General features: G+C 52.5%; 1 protein-coding gene across 2 annotated transcripts in view; it reads left to right on the top strand.

The window, feature by feature from the left end:
- The window catches only part of Scube1 (signal peptide, CUB domain and EGF like domain containing 1), a 119,355-nt gene that overhangs the window by 39,617 nt on the left and 64,941 nt on the right, over positions 1-14,797 (top strand). For both annotated transcript variants that reach the window (XM_021216361.2, XM_021216362.2), the window contains exon 4: positions 8,868-9,002. In XM_021216361.2, coding sequence (XP_021072020.1) covers positions 8,868-9,002 — 135 coding nt within the window. The remainder of the gene's footprint in view (positions 1-8,867; positions 9,003-14,797) is intronic.

Below are 14,797 nucleotides of genomic sequence, written 5' to 3'. Positions count from 1 at the left end.
AGCAGGTACAACTGTCACAGGAACCAGATGTAGGGATGGGACGGTGGTACTGAGATTGACAGCCAGGTGTCTGGGCTCTGTGGTGAGACAGAGGCTGGGGGGCCTAATGCAGCCGTGTGTTTGACTCTGCTCTTCGGTGAAAGGTGATGTTAGGAGACCAGCCTGGACTCTGATGGGTCAGGCACCACACTAGCCAAGGTACAATCTTAGAGGACGGTAGAGGAGGTGCCTAGCTCTGAGAGTAGATTATCAGTCATCAGGGTTGCTGCTACGGGGCGTGGTCAGAGCAGGATGTTGACAAGTGTAATGGTTTGTTGCAAGGAGTGGCACTATTAGGAGGTGTGGCCTTGTTGGAGTAGGCGTGTCACTGTGGGTGTGGGCTTAAGACCCTCACCCTAGGTGCCTGGAAGGCAGTCTTCCACTAGCAGCCTTCAGACGAAGATGGAGAACTCTCAGCTCCTCCTGCACCATGCCTGCCTGGATGCTGCCGTGTTCCCACCTTGATGATAATGGACTGAACCTCTCTGAACCTGTAAGCCAGCCCCAGTTAAGTGTTCTTCTAAGAGTTGCCTTGGTCATGGTGTCTGTTCACAGCAGTGAAACCCTGACTTAGCAAACAAGGGAAAGCGTGGAGCCTTCCATGTCTCAGCGGCCCCAGCCTTGGTAGAGGAGGGTGGGCAGAGTGGGAGGTCCCAGCTGTCAGACAACTTCACACAACTGTGAGCCACTAAGCCACACTGCACTAGGTTGTACAACCCAGTTTATGGTTTTCCACAAAAAGAGCAGGATTTGAATAGAGAGGCCTCTAAAGAGGATATGCAAATGACCACTGTCAGGAAAAAAAAAAACAAAACAAAAACTGTTTAAGGTTGTTAGCAGTCAGGGAAGTGTGACTAGAAGCCAGGAGACACCAGGTCACACCCACTAGAGTGGCCCTTCAAACAGGCGCTGACCGTGTGCGCGTGTGGAGAACTGGAAGGCTCACACTTTGCTGCTGACAGTGTAAAAGTGATGTAGTCCAACAGGAAACTGTTAGATACAGGGGCACTGGAGAGACAGCTCAGTGGCTAAGGCATCTGCAGCTCTTTCAGAGGACCTGAGCTTGGTTCTTAGCACTCACATCAGGAAGCTCATAACCACTTACAGTCCAGCTCCAGGGAATCCAATATGGTGACATATAGAGGTGGAAATATTACTCAGTCATAAAAAAAAAAAAGAATGCAGCTTCTAATACATGCCACACTGGGGGAAGCTTCAAAGAACAATATATTATTATAACTATTATATTTTATAAATTTATTATAGTTATTATAACATTGATAAAATACAGTTCTGTTGATGTGAAATGTCTAGACTAGGTAACTATGTAGAGATGGAGACCTGGGGTTCTGGAGCCCTGGGACTCACTGTGAAGGGGCACATCCATACTGATTGGTGGGAAAGTCATGACCTAGACTGAGTAGTGATGGTTTTGCATGACGCAGCGAGTACGCTAGAAATGTCCACAGTACACACGGGAGTGTGGACTGCAGCTCCATTCTAAAAAGCGACTGTAGAGGGGAGAGATGAGAAGGCTGTCCCACATAGCAAGCAGACCACACGCACAGTTCCTCCCCTGGTTCTGGTCAGTTTTAAACACAACCATAAGCTGGTGTCTCCCCCACCCCACCCCACACCCCCACCCTCACCCCCAGAGCAGTCCTGGGAGGTGAATGGCCTGATGTCCAGTCAGGAGGGAGGCAGTTTAAGGAACTCCTCCGCTCGGAGACCACAAGGCCAGGCAGGCTTCTCATGTGGCTTGTTGTCACGTTTCTGATCTGGAAGGGACTTGGCTCTCCAGCCCCGGAGATTCAAGACATTTGCTATGTCTCCGTTTGGCACCGCTCATATTTGTTGGTAGACCTGGGCCTGATCAGGTGCTAGGAGACTTGGTTCTGTGCTTCCCTTACCGCTCCTCTCCCTTCCAACATTACGGTCCCTGCCTCACAGAGAATGAAACCCAGGCCTTACATCGCTCAGCCAGAACAGTCCCTTACTGACTAGTGCCCCATCTGATGTGGCCTGTGGGAAACGATGCAGACCCCATAGGCAGTGATCACAGGGTCACGGGAAGTTCTGGGGGGAAGTAGCCTCAAGTCTGAGCTAGGCAGCAAACCAGTGCTTGGCCACAGAGAGCCCTGGGGGGGGGAAGGTAGATTAGCAGCTGGGCCCAGAAGGCAGCGTTTTCCTAGAGAAGCAGTGCCTGGATACAGGTAGCTCCAGGAGAACCTGGCCTTCCTGGGCTGCATTGGGGGGTTTTCATGTAACAGTGGACTTGCTGGTCTAGAGAGCTGAACTCCACACGGGCCTCATCTCTCAGCCCTGAGTTCAGACTTGGGCCCAGCCCTGGAGGCTGCACGCTGCTACCCGGCAGGGGGGCCCGGGAGAAGGCTTCAGATGACACCCAGAGCAGTAAGTAGATAGGTCCACTGTGACCTGCTTCTCCCTCCTGCCTGCCAAGCCAGAGCTCTTGACAATTCAAGAGTGTTCTGGCTCTGTCAGAGCTCAAGGGCCCGGATCTCTAAGACCCGTGTGTATTTTACCCGAAAATCAAATCCATCTGGTTCTCGTTTATTTACACTTAACTCATCAAATGCAATTTTGCAAGAGTCATTCGATAGCCAAGAGGCATTTCTGCCTCAGCTGCCCTTCTGAGGGAGCAGGGGAGGGGTGGGCCCCCACACTGCTCCTGCCAGAACCAGGTGGCCAAGCTCAGGGGTGGAGGTTGAGCCTGACCTCTCCAAGGCGCCTGAGCTTCAGTTCCCACCCACAGGATGCTGGAGCCCATGCAAGGCCGGACACACAGTGGATTCTGGGCAGCCACAGAAACATGGGTGGGGTCCACTCAAAACACAGAGTCTCTGTGTCAAGTTGTGAGGGTTCATGGGCGACACAAAGCGAATGAAACAGGATCGAGGAGTAATTTTCAGTTATAAATAACTGCAAACTTGAGTTCCTCATCCAAAAGACGACAAACAGCCCACTATTAATAAAAAAAACAAACAGCCCTACCTGGGGCCAAGCAGCGGCCCTTGGTAGCAAACCACAGACCCTTTGCAGACGCCCTCCAGAAGCCTATGGCTTGGCCTCAGAGACCCTTCCTGTGAGGGGACAACCACAGTGAGTGGGTCCCAGCCCTGAAATGACCCCTCAGGGATAGTGGGAACTAGAGAGTGAGGGTAGTGTCCCCAGAGCAAAGCCTGGCAGGAGTCACAGCTAAAGGCTGCCCGCTCCAATGTCAGTGCCAGACCTGTGCCTGTACTGGGCAGTGAGTGACCCCAGAGACACTGTTAGGCGCCATCATTGATGCCATGTTCTGGCCATGCTGGGGTCCTCAGTGGCCATATCCTTGAAGCTTACAACCCAGGGAAGCTTACGTGTGAGACACAGAGTGTATATGAAGGGGGGTCACTGAGGTCTAAGATGGGTTGTGCCATGGGAGCTGGGGACACAGGTGGCCTAAGTGTCGGTGACAAGTTAGTAGTGACTGGTGACTGTTGGGGTGAGAGATGAAAGAAATTTTGGGAAACATGGTACTTCTCACGCTTGGCTGGCCTGGTGAGGTTCAGGCCAGACCGACATGCGTGAGGTCTACTGTGACCTCTCCGGTCTTCAGGCCTTCTTGGGCTCAGCACGCCCACCTGATATTGGACACTGCCTTTGATTGAAGGGCCAACTATCAAATAGTATTCTTACTGAGGGTTCCCATGGGGAAGGTACACAGGCTTCCTCCCTATTTGCTGTCTGTCACCTCAGCTAGCCAAAGAGGGGGGACACTCCATGCAGAGACGCTCTATCTGTTAAAGGAAGGAACCCGTTCACCCTGCAGAAGGTGCAGGCTGGTCCTGGCATTTCTTGCCAAGCTGGCACTTCAAAGATAAGCTGTTTGCTCTACGTCCCTCGGCCCTGCTACCTGGTTCAGGGTCTCCTCTAGGGCCTCCTAGAATCTTCTTAGCTTGGTTTCAGTGCCTAGGTCAGTTTCATTTCCCTGCCTTCTAGGAAGGCCCACTGTGGTTTTAAAGGAGGATGATAGAAGCAAGACATCCCCGTGCCCACCCTAGCTGTTACAGGGTCCCAGAGGCGAGGCTGGAGAGAGCCCCTCGGGGTCTCACTACATACAGGTTCTGTCCTGCTGAGGCCTTGAGGGTGAGCGACACCCAGCTTGTCAAGCTACTTCTCCAAGAGTACCATTTTGCCAGCTAGGTCCAGCAGAGCTGATATTGTTTGAAAGCCTTGCAGGATCATGGGCATAAAGTAGTTAGAGGTCAGCTCAAGACACACCTCCACCGGGTGTGCTCCGGGTGGTGGCACATGTCTTTAATCCCAGCACTTGGGAGGCAGAGGCAGGCAAATTTCTGAGTTCGAGGCCAGCCTGGTCTACAGAGTGAGTTCCAGGACAGCCAGGGCTACACAGAGAAACCCTGTCTCAAAACAACAACAACAACAACAACAACAACAACAACAACAACAAAAAGACACACCTCCATGCTCAGGGCTTAACTTTCCCAGCTGCCTTCGTCAAGACCTAGCCTTGGGGGTTTCCAGAACTCTCCTGCCGCAGCAATGCTCAGAGGTCCTTTCCTCTCTGCCAGTCCTCTAGCTTCGGGTCACACATCTCCCCGTACTGAAAGCTAAGCGTTCACATCGCCTCCTCCAGGAAGCTTCCCATCCCTGATTCTCATCCCTGAAACCCCAAGTTGTCATCCTTCTCAGTCAGCACTTAGTGTCTGTGGACGCAGAAGGGCAAGGGCTTGGGTCTGAGGAGATGAGCCTAGCCCTGGAGAAGGTTCTGTGTGTATGAGTGGAGTACATTCTGATACTGGGAGAAATGGGCAATGTCCCTCTGGATGCCTGGTGATCCGAGACAGTACTCTGCAGCAGCAGCAGCAGCAGCAGCAGCAGCAAGCCTCCTTCTAAAGCAAGCTGTGATATCACACCTAGAAAGCCCTCCCTAGACTGTGGGGTATGGCCTCCTGCCCTGCCAGCCCCCAGCCTGAAAGAGATAAAGGCCTATCCCCACCTCAGGCAGGACCTGGGGTCTAGGCAAAGGGAAGTAGTGAGGAGGTGAGGTCTCCAGGGCTGGGGACCTGGAAGAAAGTACTAAAGCAGAGCGGGGGTGGAGGGTGGGAAACTGCCCTCTGTCCCGTGAACCCCTGACTAGGTTGTTGTCACTGACGAGAGAGCACTCTGCCTCCCTGAGACTTTGAGATAACCTCTTTCCTTCTCTGTTCTCTCCTAAGAAGTCCGAGAACATAAGGACCAGACCCAGGCCTGGGCCTTGGGAGGAGGGGGAGGCTCCTGGGTGGGTCTAGTGAGCACTGTCTGAGCTGGGGCTGGAGCTAGCATTGAGCATCCCTCTGTGTGATGACAAGGCATCATGTTGCCTCTGACTGGGGGGGGGGAGGCAGTGGGAACTCCCCACAGGACCAGACGCACGGTCCAGCAGTGAGAACAATCATGATTCCGTGCCTGGACCCTAGCACTCTGGAGAGCTTCCTTCTTCCTAGAGGACAGTCTGCAGTCCTGGCACGTCCTGGAGACACAGCCCAGCACTCACCTGTGCCAAGGGAAAGGCAGAGCAGATCTCAGGGAACCCATTGCCTGGTGTGGACTGGCCGTGAAGGCGCCTCTCGTGTAGTAGGATGCACCCTGTGCTGGGTCACAGTGTTGTGATTAACTCCAAGGGACAGCTAAAGGATTGTGTTCCTGGTGTGCTCTGCCAGGTGAACCCTATCTCTCCTGAGTGGAAGACAGACTTCCCCTGATCGAAACTACACCAGCTGATCATTCCCCCCCTCCCCCAGGAATCCTGTCCAAAAGCTTGGGATATAAAGTGTCTCTGGAAGAGATCCTGAGTGTGGTCTCAGGCTGTATAGGGACTCAGGGTCCCCAGGACCTTCTCCCCTACTTGGGGAGGACGTGGAGCCCTGTTTGAACACTGTTGAGAAGGGTGTGGAAGGACAACTCTCTCTTCCCGCCTGCTTAATCTTGGGGTTTTATCATTTGGGAGCAAGGGAAAGACATGTTTACATGGCCTTGCATTTGTTTCAAATTATTCATCAGCGTTGGCAAGTCATTGTTCCCAGCTAGTATAAACAGCCTTGTCCCCACAGCATAGCCACCCTGCCAGATCACTGAGGGCCTGTGGATACCGTATGTCAACTGCCTTGGTTCCTTGGTTTCGGTGATGTGCAAAGCTGGGCCAGGCCAGATGACTGCAGATGGGGCATCAGGGGCCAAGGCAGCATTGCCGCCCCAGGAAGCCAGCGCTGGAGAGTCCATATCCGCTGTGTTTGACTTGGCAGTGGAGAGACTTTGTTTGGCCCGGAGAGGCCAAGAGTCTCGGAGCCAGGAGAAGTCGGCAGGAATAGGTGGCAGAAGGCTGGGCTGCATCCCAAGAGCAGGGCTCATGGTCAGCTATGTGCTAAGACCCAGGCACAGGTGCCCACCTTGCTCCCCACCCCGCCCCCCAATGGTGCTGAGCCAGAGATAGGACTCACCACAGAAACGGTCACTCTTCCACCCGCACTGTTCATGGACCACGTCTTAAAAGTCTTAGGAGTGTGTGCTTAAGTTGATCCCAGACTCAAGCTCAGGAGGGAGCAGGTTCTTCCGAACTAATCTGAATGCATTCCTGGGACAGCGAGTCTAGCAAGGTGGCTTCAGGCTCTTCCTCTGGTGTCCCGACCCACACAGTAAGTCACCCAGGTCACTGCGGCCTCCTGAGTGTCATAGTCGCATGAATGAAATGCAGTGAGCCACCCACCCCCACCCCACGAGCTTCTGCGGTTCTAGTGAGGCCCCTTGATCCACAGTATGCAGCCAGGACGCTGACTTCTCGTGAGACCCCTGCCTGCAGCACAGAGGAGAGGTGGCAGCTCTGTGCACTTTGAGGGTGCCCTAAGGTGCTGCTGCTAAGGCTAGGCCAGCAGGGAGCCACCAAGACCATAGAGGCTATTCAGAGAACTAATAATGCCTGCCCCCTCTCCCTGGCCTCCCAGGTCCAGGCTCTGATCCTGCTGCTCCTCTCTGTAAGAGCCACCTTTACATGTGAGCTGGAAACTCCGGTGGCTTTTAGAGCTGAGAGCTCCGTTTCCCTCCTCTGACAGCCACACGGCTGACATTTGAGCTCGCCAGAGAGTAATGATGCTCCACGCTGTGGGCCTCAAAGGCAGCCGCGGTCTCCTGGGTGGTTAAGTGGTCTGCAGTCCTCGAGCCTAAATAGGACCCAGCTGACAGCGCTGCAGAGCCAAGCTGTCCCCAGTTCAGTGCAGGTCATCGCCTGCCTCTACCTTCCCACATCCTTTTTATTTATTTATTTATTTATTTTTTCGGTCTCAGTGAGAAGCGTAGGAAATTTTCAGTGCCAACAGTGTATGTGCGTGCACGTATGCATGAAAAGGAAATGTGTGTGTGTGTGTGTGTGTGTGTGTGTGTGTGTGTGTGTGTGTGTGTGTGTTGAAGGCTGGACACAGCCAGTAGCTCCACATACATACTGCTTTGTGGTTTTATGAATTTGCCTCCTGGAATGACAATACAGCCATGGGACATTAAGGTTTAAGAAGCCCTTCTTTCATTAAACAAACCGACAGAGTAGGGGCTTATGACTCTGGTAATTGAAACATGCTGTTCCGCTCTGGACCAGAGCTCTATAAAGGTCCTTTCAGCCAGGCACACCCTTTGTGCCCGCAGCCTCTGGTCAGAAGTGAGTGTCGGCCCTGAGCCGGTGCCTCCCGCTGAGTGGGAAAGCCCTCTTGGCGGCCTTCCCCTGCAGTCCTGGCAGCCAGAGGTCAGGGGCTTTGCAAATCTTCCCCCCACCCTCCAGGCTTTTGAAATCAATCTGCCAAGCAGAGACCTTCAGGGTGGTGCCGACTGCCCTGGCCCCCAGCTTCCCTCTTGGAGTTCCAGGGTCTTGTGCCACCAGCTGTAAATCCGAGGTTGGGTTGGAATGGTGGCCAGCCAAGCCTTGTGGGGTGGGGAGACGCTTCGGTCTGCACTGTCACCCTGAGGACAGGAGTCCGGTGGAGTTAGAAGAGAGGCCAGGCATGGGAGTCGATCCAAGGGGTCGGAGTCTGCCCCTGCCAATTTCCATGTAGCCCTGCACACGGGGTTCAGATTCTTCGTCTGTAAAATAGCTCATATCTGAGTCTGAGAGTGTTCGTTCAGGACTGGAGTTAGCACGGGAACAATGCTTAGAACTATGTTAGGCACAGCCCTCTAGCCCTTGTAACTGACTAGTTCTGTGGTTCAATTGTGAAGGAATACCACGCAGTATGCCTATGGAGTATGTCCTAGGGTTTTACCCTGTGAACAGATACCATGACCAAGGCAACTCTTATAAGGACAACATTTCATTGGGGCTGGCTTACAGGTTCAGAGGTTCCGTCCATTACCATCGAGGTAGGAACATGGCAGCATCCAGGCAGGAATGGTGCAGGAGAAGCTGAGAGTTCTACATCTTCATCTGAAGGCTGCTAGCAGAATAGTGGCTTCCAGGCAGCAAGGATGAGGGTCTGAAGCCCACACCCACAGTGACACACCTACTCCAACAAGGTCACACCTTCTAATAGTGCCACTCCCCGTGCCAAGCGTATTCAAAGAGTACCATGAAGTACCTCAGGTGTACTTCCATGCAGCATCTCCATAGCACAGTGCTATAGAGGTGCCCACGTGCAGTATTGTCGTAGCATGGTGCCCATGCAGAATCTCTATGGCATGACACCATGAGGTGGAAACCCCTCATTAACTGATGGAGATACTGATTGTGCCTGCGACCCACTAGCTCCAGGTGTGACATCTCTTCTCCCCTTCTCTTCCTCTTCATGAAGATGTAGATGAGTGCCAAGATAACAACGGTGGCTGCCAGCAGATCTGCGTCAATGCCATGGGCAGCTATGAATGCCAGTGTCACAGCGGCTTTTTTCTCAGTGACAACCAACACACCTGCATACACCGCTCCAATGGTAAGTATGGCCTGTGTTGTGACCAGGCATGCCTTCCAACCCTGTGGAAACACGTGACGCTCTACATATGGATTCCAGGGGGCTAAAGGTCGGGGGGGGTGGGTTTCAGTGGTGACCTCAGTGGCTATTTTGTGCTACCAATGTTGGTTCTTTGTAAAAAAAAAAAAAAAAAAAAATCTTGCTAGCTCCATCCTCTGCCAACTGTTGGTGTTTCCCCTCTTTGTATGTGGTGGGTCCACACGTGGTAGATATGACCAAAGATGGCTTCCTCTTTGTTGGAGACTGGCTATGGCCAGGAAGACTGGGGTTCATGTTCTCTAGACCTCTTCAAAGAAAGCTGGTGTCACCTTATATCCCCATGAGCCTTTGGCAGCAGAGCTTATCTGCAGCATGTTCCTGGGGCACCGCCCTGCTGAAGGACCTTGGCATTGAGAGTCTGTTGCCCAGGGAGGCCAGATGAGATAGGGTGACTGAGCAGGCAGAAGCTGGGTGGGCTAGGGAGAGCGCTGGTGATGAGCCAAGCCTAGTTAGTGAAAGTTCTTGGTGCTGGGTCACTAATGGTACAATGCTGAAGTTTGTTGAAGTTTGAGCCTAGGACAGCAGGACCTTGAGGTGAGGCAGAGCTGGTCAGAAAACAACACATATATGGAACTTGGGCCAAGTAAACAGCAAAAGGCACCATCAGTTGCGAAGCAAGGTCCCAGTCCCAAGACAGGACTGTGGACCACTGCAGAGAGGCCTGGTGGGGTGGTACAGAGAACCAAGGCTTTCCGGGGCCAGGCTGACCTAAATAGTCAAGGCTGGAGCCGTGAGAAAGTTAAAGAAGAACCTACTGTCCCTCCTCCATGACTGAGTTTTGACAAGAGCTGGAGGTTTGAGACTGAAAGGCTCATGCTAAGCTCAGTTCAGCTCAGTAGGGCCCAGGTGTGAACCCAGAGCCTCCATCCCTCTCTGGGGTTCAGCAAGCTCCGAACCTCGGCTTCCTCATTCACAAGACAGGGGGACATAGTTTTTGGGTCAGCAGGGTATCTGAAGCTAGAAGGAAAATCTAGTGTGACCTGCTGGCTACCAGAGGTTGAAAAGTGGAATTTCAGGACGCTGTGGTTGGTTTCTGCTAGAAAATGATTCCTGAGAAAATAAAAGGCAAAAACAAAAACAAAACCCTTTTTTAAAAATATGTTGGGGCAGAAAACCAGAAATATTCTAGTAGGCTCTGAGATGGTCTAGGTTTCTCTTGGCAGTTTCCTCGCAGACAAGTCTGGTGCACTGACCCCTGCCATTAGAGTGTCCTCTCAAGGACGTAAAGGCTGAACTCAGTGTTTCCCAGATGCAGGCTCCAGATGCCAGAGCCACCACCCAGGTGGCCTCAGGCAGACAGGTGCTCACCTTACTCCTGATAACTGCCTAGCTGTAGTGACACCGGGTAGAGCGGTCCAAGATGGGTGTAGGTAATGTAAACGAGGACCTGCGTCCATGAGGACCATAAGAAGCAGGTTCATGAGACAGAAAAGGAGATGCACATGACAAGCCCTAGGTCCTACCTATGACGGGGGTGTGGGGGGCGGTCTCTCAGAGCAGCTTTGGGTCACACTCCAGGATCTTCTCGTCCACCAGTAGGCTTTCAGTTGCTGGCTTTGGAGAGAGCCTCGGGTAGGCTGTGGCGAAGTTAATGCCTCTAGTATGAGAGAGGACAGAGGCGGGATGCAAGAGGGCCACTGTGGCTAGCCTTACACCTTCTCAGCATCTGCCAGGCTGAGAGGTCACAGGCATCTTCTGCCTCAGTCATGGGATATGGGTTGGGGTATGGGGTAACAACCCAGGGGTAACAGAGAATTGCTGCCAGAGCCCAGGCCTGAACACTACCACAGGCCGCTCATAGCAGGCTGGGTGTGACTCCTCTGAGGAGGGAGGAAGTGAGGTCAGGGGAGCAGATGTGCTCCCTGTAACATTGTTCAGGTGACAAGACTCCTTAGAGAGGTAGCAGGTGGTGGGAGAGTGGCCAGCACTGACGGCCTCCATGTGGAAGCAAAGTTGTGCTGAGAACAAATCATGAAGACTTGTATACTGGCTAGTGTTGGACACCCAATCCATTGCACCCAAAAGCTCCCCTGGATTTTAACGAAACTAGGAATGCAGATTTGGCTAAAAAAAAAAAAAAAAAAAAAAAACAAGAGCAGCACTTCAACCCCCAGCTACACTGACTAGCATGTGGTCCAAAGAAGGTCCCTTGTCTTATTGGGAATTTTAAGTGGAATCCCCAGATTTTCTAGAATCTGAGCCATGAAGCCAATCCAAAAACTCATAGGTAATTTTTTGAGGCCATCTTGCAAGGCAAACAGTGACACTGTCCAGGCTTCTAAGCCAGAGGGTGGCACAGAAGGGACAAGGTGAATGAGAGACATGCACAGTGCCTGGGAGAAGATGGAACACGGGTCCTGAGTAGGCACGTAGTCTACCTCGTAGGTTGGTACAGTTTGGGTTTGTCGTGAGTGCCCACTGTGGCGTCAGTCGTGATGGTGAGGACTGCGGCTCAAAATCAGAGCCTGCCTGGAGATGCTAGGTTGGAGCTCCTTGCCCCTCTCTGTGACCTCTGATTCTGTGGCTCCCGAGAAGGCAGATGGATCCAGAAGCTTTGGCAAATTAGATTCCTCATGTTACCTGACTGACTAATTTCCCTCCGGATCTCTGGGTTACCTTCCCCCCCTACCCACCCACCCAAAGCACAGACTGGTTTTGATTAGATCTATGAGAGGGGCAGGCCAAGGTCAGTCTGGGCTCCTGGCCCAGAAACAAGGCCACACAGCTCAGCCCTCTGAGTAGCCTGGCTTCCCAGGCGCCAGCGTAAACCCTGGCCTGAGGCTCATGGATCAGTCCCAGGCTGGATTGAGAGGGTTAGGTTTTTGGCTTCAGATCCCCTGGGGCCTCTGCTGTCATTTCTGCCTCTTTAGGTCCTTTGGCTATTAAAAAAAAAAAAAAAGTCTCATTCAGCCCTCAGGGAAAGTACTTGGAAGCATCCAAGCGTAAAATCTTCCCAGGAGTGGGTGGGGCTGAGGGTGACATGTAGACAGTATGTAGACAGTTAATTCCTTCTCGTCCAGGGAACTCTGGCATGGCTTGACTTGACATGGGGCAACAGCTCAGTCTGTGCTCGATGGGAGGGACCACTAGGATTGTTGGAATCTGGCTAGTCCTTCTGCTTAGTACTTCCTGGCACTGGCTTTGATGCCCTGACAGCCCACACACCCCTCCGCTCAGCCTCTGGCCCAAGTGCCAACAATGGTTCCTCTTGCCCTAGCCCAAGGGCCAGTCCAGACTTAGCCCAGCCTCTGCTGCACATGGCCACGCACCTGGCCAAGCACCTGGCCACACACCTGGCCACACACCTGGCCACACACCTGGCCACACACCTTGGACTTTACCTCTCCTACCCCTGCCCTTTCTAGCCTTAAAGTATGTTATGCTCGTGTCCCCCAAGAAGATACAACCTCCTGGGTGACCTTCCCTTCTCCTCAGGGGAGAGCATGTTCCTTCAGTCTAACCAATACTGGTTGGATCTGGAAGAGCCTCTGAAGGCCACAGACTCAGCTATGTGAAGAAATGTGACGCCCTCATCTCCCCACTTACTGATTCAATTCCTTGTTCACAAGCCTTCGGATCTTAGATTGGGGTCGTGTGATTTTTTTTTTCTTCCATCTAAAGCAAGATTTACTGTGAATTCCTCTATGACTTTAAGCTAAGACAAACGCCTTGGGGATTCTGACGTTTTACTTTTCTCAGGGGTGACTGATGGAGCCGTCATAACCACGGCTTGTCATTGAGGACATTAGTGTAGTCTTCATCATCCTGACCACCTCTAGTGACCAATGGGCTATGACGCTGAGGTGTGCCTGCTTCTTGTGCAGGAAACCGTACCTCAAGGCTGTGCTTAGAGCCTCACTAGAGACCTGCTGTGGGTCAGCCTTGGCAGGAGCTGGAGGCAACGGTGTGAGGAAACATCACCTTGTTTCCACAGATAGAGGAAGTAACAGACGCACAGGAGTTTTCTCAGGAGCTGTGTGTAGCCAAGCCCAGCCCCAGGACCACCCTTTTTAGATTGGGATGGCTCTCTCCTATGTTCTCCAGGTTTGCCTCAAAATCCAAGGCTCCGTTGATAGGCTAGCCTCGGCCACCAGATTGGCTGGCAACACAGTTGTACCCTAGGACACCTGGCTCCCTTTGGATCTCTCGTCCTCCATGCTTGTGACAGGGTGTGCAGCTCTTTGCAGCGAGAGAGTGATTAGGGACAGGGACACTGTTCACCACAACTCTCAGTTCCGGGGAAGACAGGTATGAACAGGGCTAGGTTGCCCTGTCAGTGGTGGATGGGGTGGGCAGCCATTGTTGGTACATCCTCAGGTCATTGCTGTAAATATGGAGTCAGCGCTGTCTATGCTGGGCATGGGTGGACAGGTAGATTCAGAGAGTTACACCTGCAAATCCTATCCGGCCAAAGGGGCTGTGGCACACCACAGACAGGCCAGCCGTGCCTGGCTTTCTGTGGGATCTACACTAGATGCAGCCATGGGACAGGCAATATGGTAGACCCACAAGCATGGAACTGACCTAAACACATTCTACATCTGGCTGAAGGCCTTCTGCATATGCACATGTGTAAATAAATGCAGAGGACCCTAGTGTGCTCCCTTCCATGACACTCCCCTAGGACCCAGGGCCACATGCCCACGAGGCTCAGGCACTTGAGAAGATCTGCCCCTTTGGTGAGTTCGTGTGGCTGGGCACGTGATGCGGGCCCGCGTGACTTGTGTGCTCACTGTGTGCTACTAAGCACTTCCCTGTCACGTCTGCATCCTCACAGGGACCCATTTGCAGTTTGGAAACTGGAAAGTCAGGGAACTTGCACAAGTTTGCCAGTGTCGCTGAGAGAATCTGCCAGCCAGGGTATGGTCTCCTGACTCCTGGCTGGCGCCGAGAGCAGACGGTGAGACGCTTCCAGGAGTCCATTGCAATGGCTGGCCCAGGTCGATAGGACTCAGGAGCTCTGGATGAGCAGACACCCCTTCCCACCTGATAGTACTACCCACAGTTCCAGGCGCCCACTGTGCCTCCAAATGAGCTATCTCAGAACACTTCCCTCTCTCTCAGCCTGAGCTGACCTGCCCTGCTTTCCCAAACAGTTTGCAGTTTTTGCCATGAACTCAGTTATACAGACAGTGGCCCCTAGAGACTGAAAATATGCATTGCTATTTGTTCCCCAAGCTGAATATCTCCAAACCGCTGGGCATCAAGGGAACATGTGTCTTTTGATGCTGCTCCTGCTGGTGGTCACATGCCACCGATCTGCGGCAGGTCTGGCCCTAAGGGTCAGAAGCCGTTTCAGCCGTGTAGGAGTCCAGGTCAGAGGCTGAGTGGCTCTCAGATGGTTTAGAAGGTGCCACAGCTCCGGGTTCGCCATGTACCATGCTCACGGTTTCTCGATACCGTTGTGTCCCAGAGGGCCCGGTTGTGTGAAAACTGGCCTTGGGTTAAACTGCACTTGGCTCTTGTGCTCACCAAGCCACCCGGGAAGCATCTGGGGATCGGTTCGTTTTATCCGGAACCTTGGAAGAGTAAATACCCCCCCACCCCCCAATATAACTGAAGACAAGGAATAGAAATATTAATGACATTTTTGTTTTGAAATAATTCAAGATTCACAAAAGCTAAAAAAAAAAAAAAAAAAAAAAAAAAAAAAAAAAAAAAAAAAAAAAAAAAAAAAAAAAAAAAATACAAAGTCTTACAAAGAGGTCCTCAGGTGC

The sequence above is a fragment of the Mus pahari genome, chromosome 17 (assembly GCF_900095145.1).
Source record: "Mus pahari chromosome 17, PAHARI_EIJ_v1.1, whole genome shotgun sequence".
Lineage (NCBI taxonomy): Eukaryota > Metazoa > Chordata > Mammalia > Rodentia > Muridae > Mus > Mus pahari.
This window is presented reverse-complemented; position numbering and strand designations above follow the sequence as displayed.